This window comes from Phasianus colchicus, chromosome 1 (assembly GCF_987193195.1).
Source record: "Phasianus colchicus chromosome 1, bPhaCol1.hap1.1, whole genome shotgun sequence".
In the NCBI taxonomy this organism is placed as follows: Eukaryota; Metazoa; Chordata; class Aves; order Galliformes; family Phasianidae; genus Phasianus; species Phasianus colchicus.
The window spans coordinates 74570870-74585943 of NC_143436.1; the positions used below are offsets into that span (position 1 = coordinate 74570870).

Consider the following 15074-nt stretch of genomic DNA (forward strand, 5'->3'; position numbering starts at 1 on the left):
TACTGTTTGTATTAAGACCATTTATATTCCATATAGGAGCTCAGTTGAAGACCATGCATAATTTGAGATTACTGAGGGCTGATATGCTGGATTTCTGTAAACATAAACGTAATCATCGAAATGGAGTAAAGCTTCACAGACTTCAAACTGCAATGTCTCTCTATTCAACTTCTCTCTGTGGCCTCGTTTTATTGGTAGATAACCGTATCAGTTCATATAGTGGCATCAAAAGAGGTGAGTCCTCTAATGGAGTACAACATGCCATTAAAAGTCAGTATGATTCTTGAAAGACTTGCTGTCTTCTCTCACTAATAGTGCAGTAAAAATAATTTGCTAGAGAACCAAGTGTTTTGTGTATGGTATTACAAAAGAGTAACAAATGCAAAAGCAGATAGAAGACAGAGCTGTGCTGAGTAGCCTGAACTCTATGCTGTCAACTCCTCCATCTCTGTCCTAGGTTTTGCTTTTTAGTAAGGAGGATGTTAGGAGGATGTTATTGTAGAATCATTAAAGTTGATTTGCCTGCTGTAGACTGGCTATCAGTAGGGTCTTCTAACTCTCTTATGTTGACTTATCATACCAAAATGTATTTGCAAATACAACAATTAAATAGTTCTACAATCAATGAGTAAATGTGTTAAAATGCCCTGTGCTTTAAATATTTCCAGTACCATAAATTCCATTAAAAAGGATCAATAGGAGTATTATTTGCCTGCTCTTGGAAAGCTTGATTAATAGCCATTTTAAGTGCACCAGTAATAGGTGATGATGAATGTTTGAAAGCAAATGAATTAAACACCTGTTTGTTCTTGTTACAATTTTGATTGCTCAAGCATTCTGTGAACCATAATACCATATTACCATATTATAGACTTTCCCATCTTCTAGAAGTTTAATACCAAAAAATTTACATTTGAAACATCTTTCTATCTGTAGCCAGTATTACTTGTCATTTTTCTAGCACGTCTGTTCTTGAGAAAAGGGAGGAAAAAAGTAGGCTTTCATACAAACTGAAAACAACGTGGAATCAAAAAAATAGAAGAGGGAAGCGTGCCCATAAAAATACCAGATGCATTTATTCTGTATATGATTTCCAAATTGCTTAATTCTCACAGTATTATTTCATGCTTGCTCTTGTTTTCACTTAGTTTTATTATTATTATTATTATTATTATTATTATTATTATTATTACTGGTTATATATTTAAATTATTAACAAATTGCAAAAATTTGTTTTGCCATAAATCTTGGGTGATCAAGAGAATATTGGCGTTTAAGTAATACTACTAAACACAAAATTAGGTACTGCAGCCTTAGCAGAGAAGAAAGCAGGAGAAAGTAAGGGGCTACCAAGCAATCTATAAAATATAATGCTCACTATGTTTTGACTTCGTTTAGATCCAAAAGAACTTTTGGCAAACTTAACTTTGAGCAATTTCCATAGCTTTCGCACTACCATTCTTTTTAAAAATATTGCGGAAATGAATGTTTCATGTCTCTGTTCCTCTAATCTAGTCAAATATATTGCTTTAAATCAATAATGAACATCTGGTTATGCTAAGACCCCAAACAACTTGAGGCAGCAACTGACGCTTAGCCACATTTCTTTATATGCTCTGTGTGGTAAGAGTAGTGGCTTCTGATTGAAGATCAGTAATAAACACATTTGAGAAGAAACTTTCCTTTTAAACTGTTATTTGTTACAAGAGCACTACTCTGAAAACATTCTCCTTAGACATAAATGTGCTAGGAGGTTTGAAGGTTCATGATGTGGGCAAAAATATTATATAGAAAACCTTTACATAGTACATTGATGCTTGTTGTTTAAATAGAGAGGTAATGGTGTGTGTACTTTACATTTCTGGATTACAAAAGTGTAGCAATGGTTTTCTGCTTCTGTTTTAAACCAGAAGATCACAAATCTAATAGCTTTTGTTTTTGATAGGCTATAACGACTCTCAAATCTCTGTGTGATTAAGAAAAGGATGGTATAGATGAGCTTCTTACAACCACATGGAAAACTGACCTTTCACTATGTTGATATATTCAGCTTTTTGTTGTAAGGTGTGGGAGTTGTCTCTTTACATACTTGGTATTTATGGTACAAGTCTCTTACATTAGGACTTCATAGGGCTGCTGTGACTCAGATTTAAGTGAGCATAGCACACTTAATCAGTTGACTACAATTAATTTCAGCTTAAGTACGAGAGACTTCTTTTTTGTTGTTGTTGTTTCAGTCCTAGCGTTATTTTATTTTGATGCACCCAGAATATAATCTTTTGGAATATGAGCTGTTTCTTCCTTTGATTTTGGACACCAGAATTTAGTAAAGCATTTCAAAAGTGCGTTATGTTGGAGACAATACATAAGGTATATTAAGATTTTCTTTACATTCTGCCTATCTCTATCACAGCCTGTTCATGGGAATATATGGAGCTCGTTAGATAATCAAAGTGTATTACGTACTTAAAGAGGATTAGAGCAGGTACCTCAAAAAAGGAAGCAAGTCAGAATTGTTTAGTTGAGCTTCCTGCTGATAGCTTTTTCTGGTAGTCACTAACTTGTTTGGAGAAAAGGCTAGAAATCAGGATTTGTAGCTTAGATTACCATTTACAGGGGCAGTATATTATGAACCTAATTATTAATTTAATTTTTCTAAGTCTGACATCAGACTTGCTTATTGGAAAAAGGATTTGCAGCTCTTTTCAGCTGGTGGTATTCTTTAGCTTTCAGAGAGCAGAGTAGTTTTGAGAACAGAAGAGGAAAGAACAGTATTTCCAAATTTCCAGATGAACTGTTTATGAATTTAATTAATAGCAGTCATTTTGTGAAACAAAATGGAATACAGTAGTTGCTGTTGGAAGAATCTATATATGTTTTAATAAAGCATTGCAGATTGAAGGGTTGTTTTTAAAGCACAGTAAAACATATGTTGCTGCTATTATTTTTGGATATTTTTTGTATAGATGATTTTATTTGAACAGAAAGCAGTGTTGTTTTTTGAAGTAATTCTCTTGTTTTAAAAGCTTTGTTTTTTTGTTGGTTGATATTGTTTTGGTCTGGTTTTATTTTTCATTTTCTATTTATCATTGTAACTAGCATTGCTTGAACATTAGAACTGAGTTATGTAATGTTACTTAGCATAGCCCTGTGACACTGATTTAAATCTTTTATTTTCCTAGATTTTGCAACTGTTTGCCAAGAATGCACAGATTTTCATTTTCCTGGAATTCAAGAACAACTTGAAATTGTCCAGAAGGTTGTACTTAAGGCCAGAGCGCAGCGTAGCAATAAGTCAAAAAAACATCATGGTCAGTGACAACCAAAATTTCTTTCTTTACTACTCTATTACAGTCCTCAGTGGAATATTTGTGGTTATGGGCAACTTAGTTTTGCTCTTGTTCTATTACATTATCTATAAAATGTGATATTTTGGTTTATAAGTTAAGAAGTCTGTGTGGAATTTTGTCTTAACAGACTGCATGGCCACATGGTGCATGTGATGTCTTTGGTATCATTACAAAAATACCTTTTTAAAAAAAAAAAAGTCATTAAGTTCTAATTATACTTGTGATCAGCCTCACATCACAATCCATATGCAAAGTGTGTAGGCTCATTATGCTTTCCTCTGCAATTTAAACTGTCTATGACAATACGGAATTTATTTTACTTAACTTTTTTTCTTTCTATGTAAATGAAAAGCTTTAAAAATTGTAAAATACATGCTATGACTTTTTCCCCTCGTCATAAATGAGTGCTAAAACTGAACAATACATTCACTAAATTCGTATTCTCTTTAGTGCTGACTAAATCCTTACAAATGGTAAATTTTGCAGTTATATTTACAAATGGCGGAGAAATCATCTGAGTACAAGTACTGCTTCAACAACATGTACATCATGAAATTTGTTTTTTTTGGCAGACAACTACTTATATGGCTTAAATACATCAGTAATGTGCATAGATTTGTAAAAGTACATAAAGTCTTAGGGACTTGCATATTGCTGTAGTTTAAGGAAAAGACTGGAAGCTGTTTTTATAGTGATGATTCATGCAAATTTCTGTTAAAATTTTATTTTTTAGTATTGGGAACAATTTTTTTTTTAAGTAGATGCATAATTTAAAATAAATAAAATAAAATAAAATAAAAATTTTAAATAAAATAAAATAAAGATAGCAAGGTACTATGTAGTTGTGGGGTTAACTTTGAGTATTATGTTTGAGAATGTTGTATTTCTTTATATCTGAATAGGGTGATTGAGGAAGAAAGCTAATGATTTGTTTCAGGATTCAGTTCAGCATTTATTGAAGACAGTGAGAGCACTTCCTGTTTGTCCCCCAACTTTTTCTAACTTTATGGTGGAAAATTTAAGCTAGACATCAGCTACAGTACATCCTATATGCTAAAGCAGATAACACATTAATACATCATATATTTAATGTTTGTGTTATTTATTTATATACAGGAAGCAAAGATAGTGGAATTGAAGATAAATCTAAGAATATTGAACGTAACCAGTCGAATATTTTACAAGGTGAGTTCCATTGCATTTCCCCTCTCTTCTTACAGCAAATTGTGTTTTATAGATGCACATTTTTAGCTCTAAACTCAGAACATAAATTATAAACTAAACCTGAGTTGACCTCAATCAAAGGAGAAGGACGTTCTTGTGGCTAAGGCAGAGAACTGGGTGTCAGGACATCTGGTTTCTATTCCCAGCTTTGCTACCACATTATATGACGTAGGGGCAAATCACTTAACTTCTCTATGCCTAAAATTTGTTTTCAGAATTTGAGGGGAGAAAAGACCATCTCTGAGGATCCTGGAAAAAGGTGAAGCAAATTATTACTAGCAAATTATTTTCTTTCAGATACAGTAAAGCATTTTAGAAGGTATTTGATTTTTGATCTTTGAATTAAAGAATTCATTCCTCTAAAAGAGGAAATAGATTTTGAATATATTGTGATTTTTAGTAAAGGAAGTTGCAGAGGAGCTTGAAGATAAATACACAGTTGAGAGGAAAGGACACAAATCCACATAACCCATAGGTGAATATGAGGACTTATTAAAATTGCTTTCATGGTTGTTTTAGATCTTGTTAGTGGATTATAAATACACTCTGGATCCTTAACAGATAAATCCTGGTAAAATCTTGCTGCAGTGGCTTGTGTATCATTATTCTTAGATGGTCACTGCTGGGGATTACTTCCTTCTTGGCTGTCAGCAAGAAGGACTATATACCCATTCTCCAGATATCCCAGCGCAGAGATGGTATCTTGACTTGCTAATGAAAATAGGTTTAAGGAAAGATGCTTATCTGTTGACTGAAATAGCAGGGCTATCATATACCTGCTTCTCTGTTGACTCCAGTTTAGACATTTTGCTCTCCAACAGAAGGTAACATGAAGAAACCTGAATTTCACTGCCTCTCACTGCTTCTTTATCTTTGATAAATGAAAACTGATTTGGAAAAATTTCCCTTAAGGTGTCTTCTCAAAACCAACAATGTAACTCATCTTCCCATTGCTGCATATTATTGAAAATTCTAATAACCACTGATACTTTTGCATTCTAGTATGTATCATGTATGTAATACAACCAATTACCCTTTTTCCATAGACTTTTTGTATCCTTTATTTTAACCCATCCATTTTTGGTATTTCCGCCTCCCACATCTGTCTGCAATTCAGTGCTTACATAATATATTTTGAGTATTATACCTCCTCTGTGTTTGTTTTTCTGTTTCATACTATGTTTAGATCATATCCGCCTGTACTGGCACTATTACATCTTACTACACCAGGTGTCTGTGATGCTAGTGAAACTCATTAAAGCAGGGAATTGAGTGCTGAATGAATGTAAAACTGCGATACTCAGTGATTTTTAGACCAGTTCATTTCTTTTATTTCTCTCCTTATGTATGTGTTCTGATCTATATTGTCTACTTGTATTGGCTTTTTGTCTTAACTGGCTGACTCTACTCCTACATTACATAATATGTGTGTTTCAGTATAGGTCACTACCATGATACACTGCCTTCTTATTTTGTGTTATTCTGCAGGAGAATTCTACATCACTCGCCATTCAAATCTTTCTGAAATTCATGTTGCATTTCATCTTTGTGTGGATGATAATGTAAGATCTGGAAACATAACTGCTCGGGATCCTGCGATCATGGGACTTAGAAACATTCTCAAAGTTTGCTGCACACATGATATTACTACCATTAGTATTCCTCTCTTGTTGGTACATGATATGTCAGAAGTAAGTAAATTTGTTTTCTTTTGGCTTCTAGATTGCAATTGTTTGCAATTTTTTTTAAAGGCACGTTTCATGCTGTTTGACACAGATGAGGAGGTTTATCCCAGTCTCCTGCCACATCGTTGTAATAGTACAAGTATCTATATGGTGACCAGAGTTAAGGAACTGAAGCAGTTAAAAGCCTTTTAGTTAGCTAAACTTCTTCATTTTTAATCCCACCCCTTCTTGATCCAGCTCATTGCAAGGCTGCACAAGTATTAACGAGAGAAGTGATGGCATGTGTTTGGCAACACTTATTGCTTAGAGATTGCAAGATACAATGGTTATATCAGATCCCAATTTTAATTGTCATCTAGAAAATCTTAAAACTAAGTTTTTAGGAACAGCAGAACTTGTTTTTTTAACAATTTTTAATTCTGTATCCCTAAACACCATTCTTTATCACCTCAACCCTATGCAGCAGTAACCAGATTTCACCTTCTTCATGCCTAATCATCTATACCTTCAATTTCTGCCCTTGTTTTCCTTTTGTGTTCCCCCTGTGTATCACCTGGGCAAGAAGCAGCATACTGCAAGGCACTTTGTTGATAAACATGTGCTTCATATACTGAACTTTTGTATTCTTTCCTCCGTGGGACACTAATTCATAGAACTTGTCTCTCACCTGTTTTTTTTCACCGTGTATAAATTATAGTTTAATACCATTGGCAGTTTCTTTTCTCTGGTTCAAAAGATACTGGCAGGAAAGGAAATGGAGGTGGGGGACCGAACTAGCAGGCAGGCAGTACAGCTACATACCACACTTCCTTATGTTTAAGGAAGTTTAGAAAAGTTAAGTTTAGAAACTTAAAGGAATGAGAAAAAAAGATAATGGTGCCATTACTGTTATCCTTGTATATGTATAATTATCACTGTTTTGATTTTTTTTTTTTTGAATAACCTTACAAATGTCAAGACTGCCATTCCTTCCGTAAAAGTGCTTGACTCATAGCAAGAAAAATGCTCACCTTTGGATTGTTTTCAACAGATGGAACAACTGATTTCTTTATTTTTTTTTAACAAAATTGAATTTGAACATGTATAAAACTGAGATACCTTTTGCAAGATTTGTGAAAGTTCAAGCAATGCAAAAGTTAAAAATATCCAATAGTGAAAATTGTAAAGGATATGCTTCTATGTAAATGTTAACGGTTAGTAACAGATTTTATTATTTCAGAAATATACTTCTGCATCTTTCTATTAGTGTCCTTTTTAGGGGTAGCTGCCTGAGTTATTACTGGGACACAATTACTGCATTTCAGAAATGTGTAGACATTTTTTTCTTAATCAAGTCACCATGTGATTCTATTCATCTTTTTCTTCCTTTAATCGTGCTAATTTTACCTTGCATTATATATAATACAAATACAAACAAAACACAAGACCATGTGTTCGCTGTGCTTTCAGAGAGTGTTATTGCTGAATGTGTGAAACTGAAGAATTATCTATTTGTGTGGTGTTGGATTATTAAAAGGTTCTGGTAAAACACTTTACCTTTGATATTAAACTTTTTAAGTACTCATGGATTAAGCAGAAAGTGGCCTGTATGGTAAAGCATGTGTTAAGCCCAAACTGAACTGAATGAACTGTGTTAGCAGCATACCCTATTACAGTGCTTTGTTGATGACTGACTGAATTTGAAACTCACAAATCGGTGACTTGTTGTTGAGTGAATAACAGGTTTCTGAAGGTTAACGTGAACTTAGTGCCTTCAGCAGCTCGTTTTGAATCTACATTTACCACCTACATTAAAAAAAAAAAAAAGTTTTTGTAAAGTGGTTAACCAAGAGCACAGCTGTAAAGATATTTGCCACCTTCTCTATGACAGGCATTCATCATGAGTTTGCTTGGTGTGTTTCCAAAAGGTTTTCTTTTATGGATGGTTGAGCAGATGAGTAGTGTTTATAACATCACAGAAGTAAGGAGTGTATCACATTTCACTATTATTGGGACTTCATAAAAAGCTACTTTTTTTTTTTTTTTTGGTAAGAAAAAGATAAGGTTATGGTTTCTTTCATTTTTCTTATGTCTAGAATAGCAAGAAATTCAAGATTTTTTTTTCTGTTTTGGTCACTGCTTTTAACAAAGGAAGGAAACTGAGTATAATATCTGGGGAAGACAAAAACAAACAAGATCAAATTTAGGACAGCGGAGGTATTAATGTCTGATAATTGCACTGAAATTAATGTAAACTGAATTGAGGAATTAAATGGTTCTAATGCCATGGCTAGAGCTGGCATAGTTCCTTGGTAGTTTCAACATGCAGGCCATTTTATGCTGCCATTAATATAGAAACACAAAAGAAAACAGGACACTTCAGGGCTCTCAGACAGCTGTCTGTCTTGTGTGTGGGGGATAACCAGGGGATCAGGGCTAGTCATGAAAGGTAGGTCCTGCTTGACCAACCTGATCTTCTCTGATTAGGTGGCCTTTGATACTGTCTCTCACAGCATTCTTGTGGAGAAGCTGGCAGCTCATGGCTTAGACAGATATACTCTTCACGGCATAAAAAACTGGTTGGATTGCTGGGTCCAGGAATAGACTTAAATCCAGCTGTCAGCAGGTTAGTACTGGGGCCTGTCCTGTTTAATATTTTTATTGATCTGGACAAAGGGATTGAGTGCAGCCTTAATAATTCTGCAGATGACACCAAGCTGGAAGTAAGTGTTAATCAGTTTGAGGTCAGGAAGGCCCTACAGGAGGATCTGGATAGGATGGATCGGTGAGCTGAGGCCCAACTGTATGAGGTTCAACAAGACCAAGTCCTGGATCCTGCCCTTTGGTCACAACAGCGCCATGCAATGCTACAGGCTTTGGGCTGCGAAGCTGCATGGTGGAAAAGCATCTGGGGTTGCTGTTCATCAGCTGACTGAACATGAGCCAGCAGTATGCCAACGTGACCAAGAAGGCCAACCTGGCTTGTATCAGAAATAGTGTAGTCAGCAGGACTAGGGAGGTCATTGCCCCTTTGTATTCAGTATTGGTTCAGCGTTCAGTTTTGGGGGACCCTCACTGCAAGAAAGACACTGGACCGTACCCAAAGAAGGACAGTGAAGCTGTTGAAGCCTCTGGAGCACAGGTCTTACAAGGAGAGACTGAGGGAACTGGGATTGCTCATTCTGGAATAGAAGAGGCTCAGGGAAGACCTCATCATTCTTTACACTTGCCTGAAAGGAGGCTGTTGTGAACTGGGAGTTCATTTTCTTCCAGGTAACTTGCAGTAGGATGAGAGATAATGACCTCATGTTGCACCAGTTGGGTATTTGGAAAAAATTTCTTCTCAGAAAGAGTCGTGAGGTATTGAAACAGGCTGCCCAGGGAGGTGGAGTGGCATAGTAAGCAAGGTTATGATGAATTGACAATTGTACGTAATGACCTTAAAGATCTTTTCTAACTTAAATTATTCTGTAAGTTAAGACAAAAGTGTTGTTTTTTTTCTTTTTTTGTTTGTTTTTAAGTAAAAGGCATATAGGCTGTGTAGCAAGTATTTGTGAACAATAATTTTTACATGTAGAACAGATTATCGAACCCCTGGGCTGCACAAAGCCCTGGACAGCTGGTAATGCAGTCCCACAGGATCATAAACTTTTAACGTTACTGTGACTTTTGGTGATATTTTTAATGAGTTGATTGCACTTTTCTTGAGCACAGACTGTATAGATGACAATGAAATGTTGTGAAGAGGAGGGTACCTGCTGCACAGTGTCAATTAAATTTCAGTTTAATTGAGCTAGATGTATTACACATTACATGCAAAGTGTGCCACTTGGTAAATAAAGTGCAGTGCTTACTAGTAATAATATTTTGTCCTGGCTTCAGCTGAGAGAGTGTGAATAGCACATCAATATTTTGAGTGTTGCTGATTGACAGGAGCATGTCTGGGACCAGAAGAACTACTGCTGAATTAGGCAAGGGTTTATTCGACGTGACACCATGTAGAAGGCTATAAAGCTGTGGAAAATTGACTGGGGCCAGCTGCTGCTTGGGGATTAGCTGGACTCCATTTGATGGGTAGTAACTAGTTGCATTGTGTATTTATAAATATTTATATATGCATACACACAGAGAGATATATGCATAGCTATTGTCACATTTTTCCTATTTTCCTTCTGTTTAGTCTTAGTAAATAGCTTTTATCTCAACCCAGGAGTTCTATTTTGATCCACTTCTCTCCTTCCATTTCACTAATGGGAGCAAGAGTGGAAGGGAGTGGAATGAGTGAACAGCTGCGTGGTGTTTAGTTGCCTTCTGTGTTAAACCACAACGTATTTCAGCTTACCTACATGTCTTCACAGGCATACACATGTTCTTTGTTATTAAGTGGGCATGTAAGTTTTCTTATTTAATTATTAAAATTGGGCTTGTGTTATTTCATAAAATAATTTACTATGTAAACATGATTACTGGTGAAAAAATATCCAGAATACTTGTGCAGTGCTAACAAACTTTGTAATTTTCAACATCTCCAAAAGCTCACAAACAATATAATTTGCAGTATGTTTTCAATAAATTGTACGGTTTGTATTTGATTAGTGTTTTTGTAATGATCGCCTAAACAAATATGTCATTTTACTAATTCAGGCATGCTGAAAGCAAGTTTACAGAGGATGTGTGTAATACCTACATTTATTCACTTTTTCTCAGAAACTATAAACTCACTAAATAGTGTATTTAACAGCACCTTTTTTTTATGTGAAAGGAGCACAATAAGTTAAATGTTTTATGATAAAATCTAAAAGAGATGAAATTACAAGGAAAAAAAGCATAAAACTAAAAATGTCAGAATATGTATTAAAAAAAAAAATTGTTACTTCTATACATTAACTATATTATATATTTTTTATGTGGCCTAAGACAATTCCTCTTAGTTCTTTGTGTCTCAGGCAAGCCAAAAGGTTGGACAACTATGAGACAGATCATCAACGTGTATATTAACCTTTAATTTTTTACCTGTTACAGTTTCCCACCTTGAAGTGTGTAGCTGCTCATACAGTGTAAAGGTTTTGTGTAGGTGTATTTCAAGTAAACACCTTGCTAATTCACCACATCTGAAAATTAACCATTGAAAAAGGATCTGAAATCTTTGTTCCACAAGAAGTTTCTGGAATTTAGTGTTTTTATTACTTGGTTATGACATGGCTTTCTGCAGAAACTTAAATGTGCTCATAAATTTAACAAAGCAGTAATCCCATGGAATGAGTCTGTTGATGCAGCTTTGCAGCGTATATTTCTAATCAATGAAGTTGACCTTTTTTATTTTTACCAACAAAAGTAATGTTAATCTGATAACTGATCTTTTCATCTTAAAATGGAGTGGTATGTGGTCTCTACAGCAAACCAAAAGCCCCAGGCATTTTTTTTTTATTTGCTGGAATATTATTAATGAAAGCTAATGAAAAAGTGATTTTTTTTAATGTTTTCCTATCCTTTGTGCTGTACTGTGAATTGAACTCAATCCTTTGTTTTCACTACTGTTAATTTAAGTATAGAGAAAAATTCCAACATGCCAAAATCACAAGAACGTATTTTTTAAAGATGGATTGGAATTGAATCACTACTGTGTTATTGTCTGTTCTTGTGGCTTGCATACTATGACGTTCCAGGTTCAACCTATTATTTCCCTGAGTGCCCACAAGATTTAGCATCTATGTTCCTCTGAAATAGTCCAAGGAATAGTGTCATATCCTGCTGCTTCAATCGGTCCTTTTTAGGCCAGGTGCTTTTATTGATTACATAATGTACTTCTGAATTGCCCTTAGAGTAACAGAACCTTTCTGCTTAGACATTTGTTTTTATCCCAAGCCAAAACAGTGATCAAAACTAGCAGTAAGCACCTACATTGTTTGTGACAGAAAGCAAACATAGGCAGTTAAATTGTAACAAAGACCAACTATTTTTTCCATAAAGATTAGAAATGAAAATAGTGTTGTCTGCATTGTTCTGTCTGATTCATGTGCTGTATAACCTAAAAGCAGCACTTTGTGATGCAGAGGTTTATGTGATTAAGACATACAGAGAGAGATTTAGTTGGAGAGCACATCCGAACAAATTGATATTATGGACATTATTTTCTCTGAGAAATACTTACTGTGATGGCCTTTCTGCCTCTAACTAGGAAAATTCATCTTAATTATATTCATGTTACAGTTTACAGGAAAAGAATGTTGTATGTACTAAAACTGTTTCTTAAATTATTTAGACTGGTGCACGTAGCCACACATTACAGTAACTTATATCAGTGGAGCTTTCATATCCTATCTTGTTGTTTAACTTGACGTAAGAAATTGCTGTCTGATTATGTCTGAAAATTATCCATCAGATGAAGATAGTGCTTGTTTGTTTTGAAAAATCACCTTAAGGAGAGGAGGCTTTTACATGAGGTGTGTGGGTATGCCAATAAGCCTAAACCAGAATCACCAGGAATACCTGGTAAGCACCAGTTACTGCTGTTAAGCTGTGATCAGGAGCCTGTTTTTGGCTACCTGAAGCACAAGTCTGACAGTTACAATTTTCTGATATATATATATATATATATATATATATATATACATACATACATACATATATATATACATACATACATACATATATATATATATGTATGTATATATATCAGCAAATGAATATACATATAATATGCATATATGTATGATATCTATATCACATAGAACACCTGTTTAGAATTCTTTAGAACACTTCTTCATGGACTGTGATACTGCTCGAATATCTGATGGGAAAATATGCTTTTATGGCAATTTATTATTTTAAAGAGTTTCCTTGCTACTGTTGTTGGTTGATCCATTTGCATTGAGTCTTTTCATTATTCATTTAATTTTAGGAAATGACCATTCCATGGTGCTTAAAGAGGGCAGAACTTGTGTTCAAATGTGTCAAAGGTATGTTACTGAATGCTTCAGCTCACTTCTAGAGTTGAATTTGATGATATCCAGCCTTAGCTCAGGCTGTATATTTCCCACTGCTCCAAAAAAGTTGTTTCAGTAACTTATTATTTTTAAAATACTGGTATTTTTTTCTTTAAAATTATTAACTACCATGTTACTATTGGGCTATTTTAAGCATCAGGAAATAATTCATATGGATCTGATCATAACTGATCTAAAGAAAAGAGTTATTTCTAAAATAAAAGTAAGCTATTGGAAGAACACATAGCAATCATGTCTGGAGAAACCTCTCATTTCTGCTGATAAACACTGTTCTATACTGAAACTGAGTTTTTTTGCTCTTCAAGGGTGTTCCATTTTTCTCAGCAATTCCTCATTAGATTTTCCAGTTAAGTATGGTTTCAAAGTAGATTTGACAGGTCAGATATGAATGTTACAAACAATGACAATAGTAAAGGCAGTTAAAATCCTAACTGCGTGTGCAAACTTCCAAACCTCCTCATTGCTAGGTAAGAGTGTAATTAAGAGAGAAGATTGATAAGTAATCCATGTAATATGAATACTGATTTTTAGGTTTCATGATGGAAATGGCCTCATGGGATGGAGGAATTTCTCGGACTGTACAATTCTTGGTACCACAGGTGGGTTGAACAAGTTTCAATAGTCCCCTCGGTTAGATACAAACAAGAGGTTAAATGTCAGTATACTTAGGTTTGATTTCTTCACTGTGTCCTGTTTGTTTGTTGTTTTCTTTTTTTGAGTTTAAATTAGTCCATTGTCGTTTTGATTCCTTGCTTACAAAATAGGAATAAAAGGGTTTTATATTTTGGGGTATCCTTTAGAACATCCTGGGAGTACTAAAAATTCAAACTGGGAAATTTGTCTTTCCAAATAGGAATATATATAAACTTTGAAAAAGATATTTGCTCTTATTTTCTCTGATGAGATGAACCTTGCATTGTATAACGTTAGGCTTTTATTAGTTGTACTATTGAGCATCGTGGAAAATTGCAATGAAGAGAGTTCAGTTATGCTTCCACAAAATCATTAGACTAGATGTTTGAAGTGAATTGTAGTGAAGATTCCTATATGATTTAATTTGGAGCTTAAACTCATCTTCAGGAACAGGAATCTTTCCAAGCGTGACCAACGCTGAGGTGTTTTTGTTGTTTGTTGCTGGTTGTTTTCTTTGTTTTGTTTTTATTATGAAAAGTGGTGATGAAGGTTGTCTAAAAAATCAGTGTTATCTTAGGAAAGAAATAGCATGTATTTGTTCAGAAGTAATAAACTAAAGAACAAAATGAAACTGAATATAATTCTGGAATTCAGGGAGCAGGAGTCCTGTATCTAGGAAAGAACACTATTCTCATTTTTCTAGACAGAAGTACTAGGAACAAGAAATCTGCTGGGGACAGATGTGTCACATAAATACACAAATAGTATTTTTGGTCAATTTTTTTTATTGAATTAAACAGTATTATAGCATGCATTATGTGAAAAATCTTTTTGGCCTTCTGAAAAATGATAGTCTTAAATGTCAAAAAATAAAGTTTAGAGAGATTCCATTCTTCTAAAATACAGCAAAAAAACAAAGCTTATTACTTTATCTTTTTTTTCCCCCAGACAATTTCTGAGGAATTGTTTTACCAGCTGAGTAACATGCTACCCCAAATCTTCCGAGTGTCCTCTACATTAACTCTAACCTCTAAGCACTGAATTTTGTGCAAAAGTAGGATGTATCCTGTTGACAGAAGAAGAGGTTCTGGAGAATCATACTAGAATTTCACTTTTCTGAAGCCTGGTAATCCTGAATTCGTTGCAATTTCAAGAATAATGTTATGAGAATAAAAGATAAAATGCTACCTGTATTT

The 15074-nt window shown here is 34.5% G+C and overlaps 1 protein-coding gene across 3 annotated transcripts in view; it reads left to right on the plus strand.

Annotated features, from left to right (window-relative positions):
• Positions 1-15048, plus strand: part of FERRY3 (FERRY endosomal RAB5 effector complex subunit 3) — a 25197-nt gene extending 10149 nt beyond the window's left edge. Inside the window, exons 8-14 of one of the 3 annotated variants that reach the window (XM_031606210.2) lie at positions 37-234; positions 3183-3311; positions 4467-4535; positions 6063-6265; positions 13140-13197; positions 13777-13844; positions 14827-15048. In XM_031606210.2, coding sequence (XP_031462070.2) covers positions 37-234; positions 3183-3311; positions 4467-4535; positions 6063-6265; positions 13140-13197; positions 13777-13844; positions 14827-14919 — 818 coding nt within the window. In that variant the 3' untranslated portion in view covers positions 14920-15048. The remainder of the gene's footprint in view (positions 1-36; positions 235-3182; positions 3312-4466; positions 4536-6062; positions 6266-13139; positions 13198-13776; positions 13845-14826) is intronic. The other 2 variants (XM_090147971.1, XM_090147975.1) reach the window with 2 other exon arrangements.
• The last annotated feature ends 26 nt before the right edge of the window (positions 15049-15074 follow it).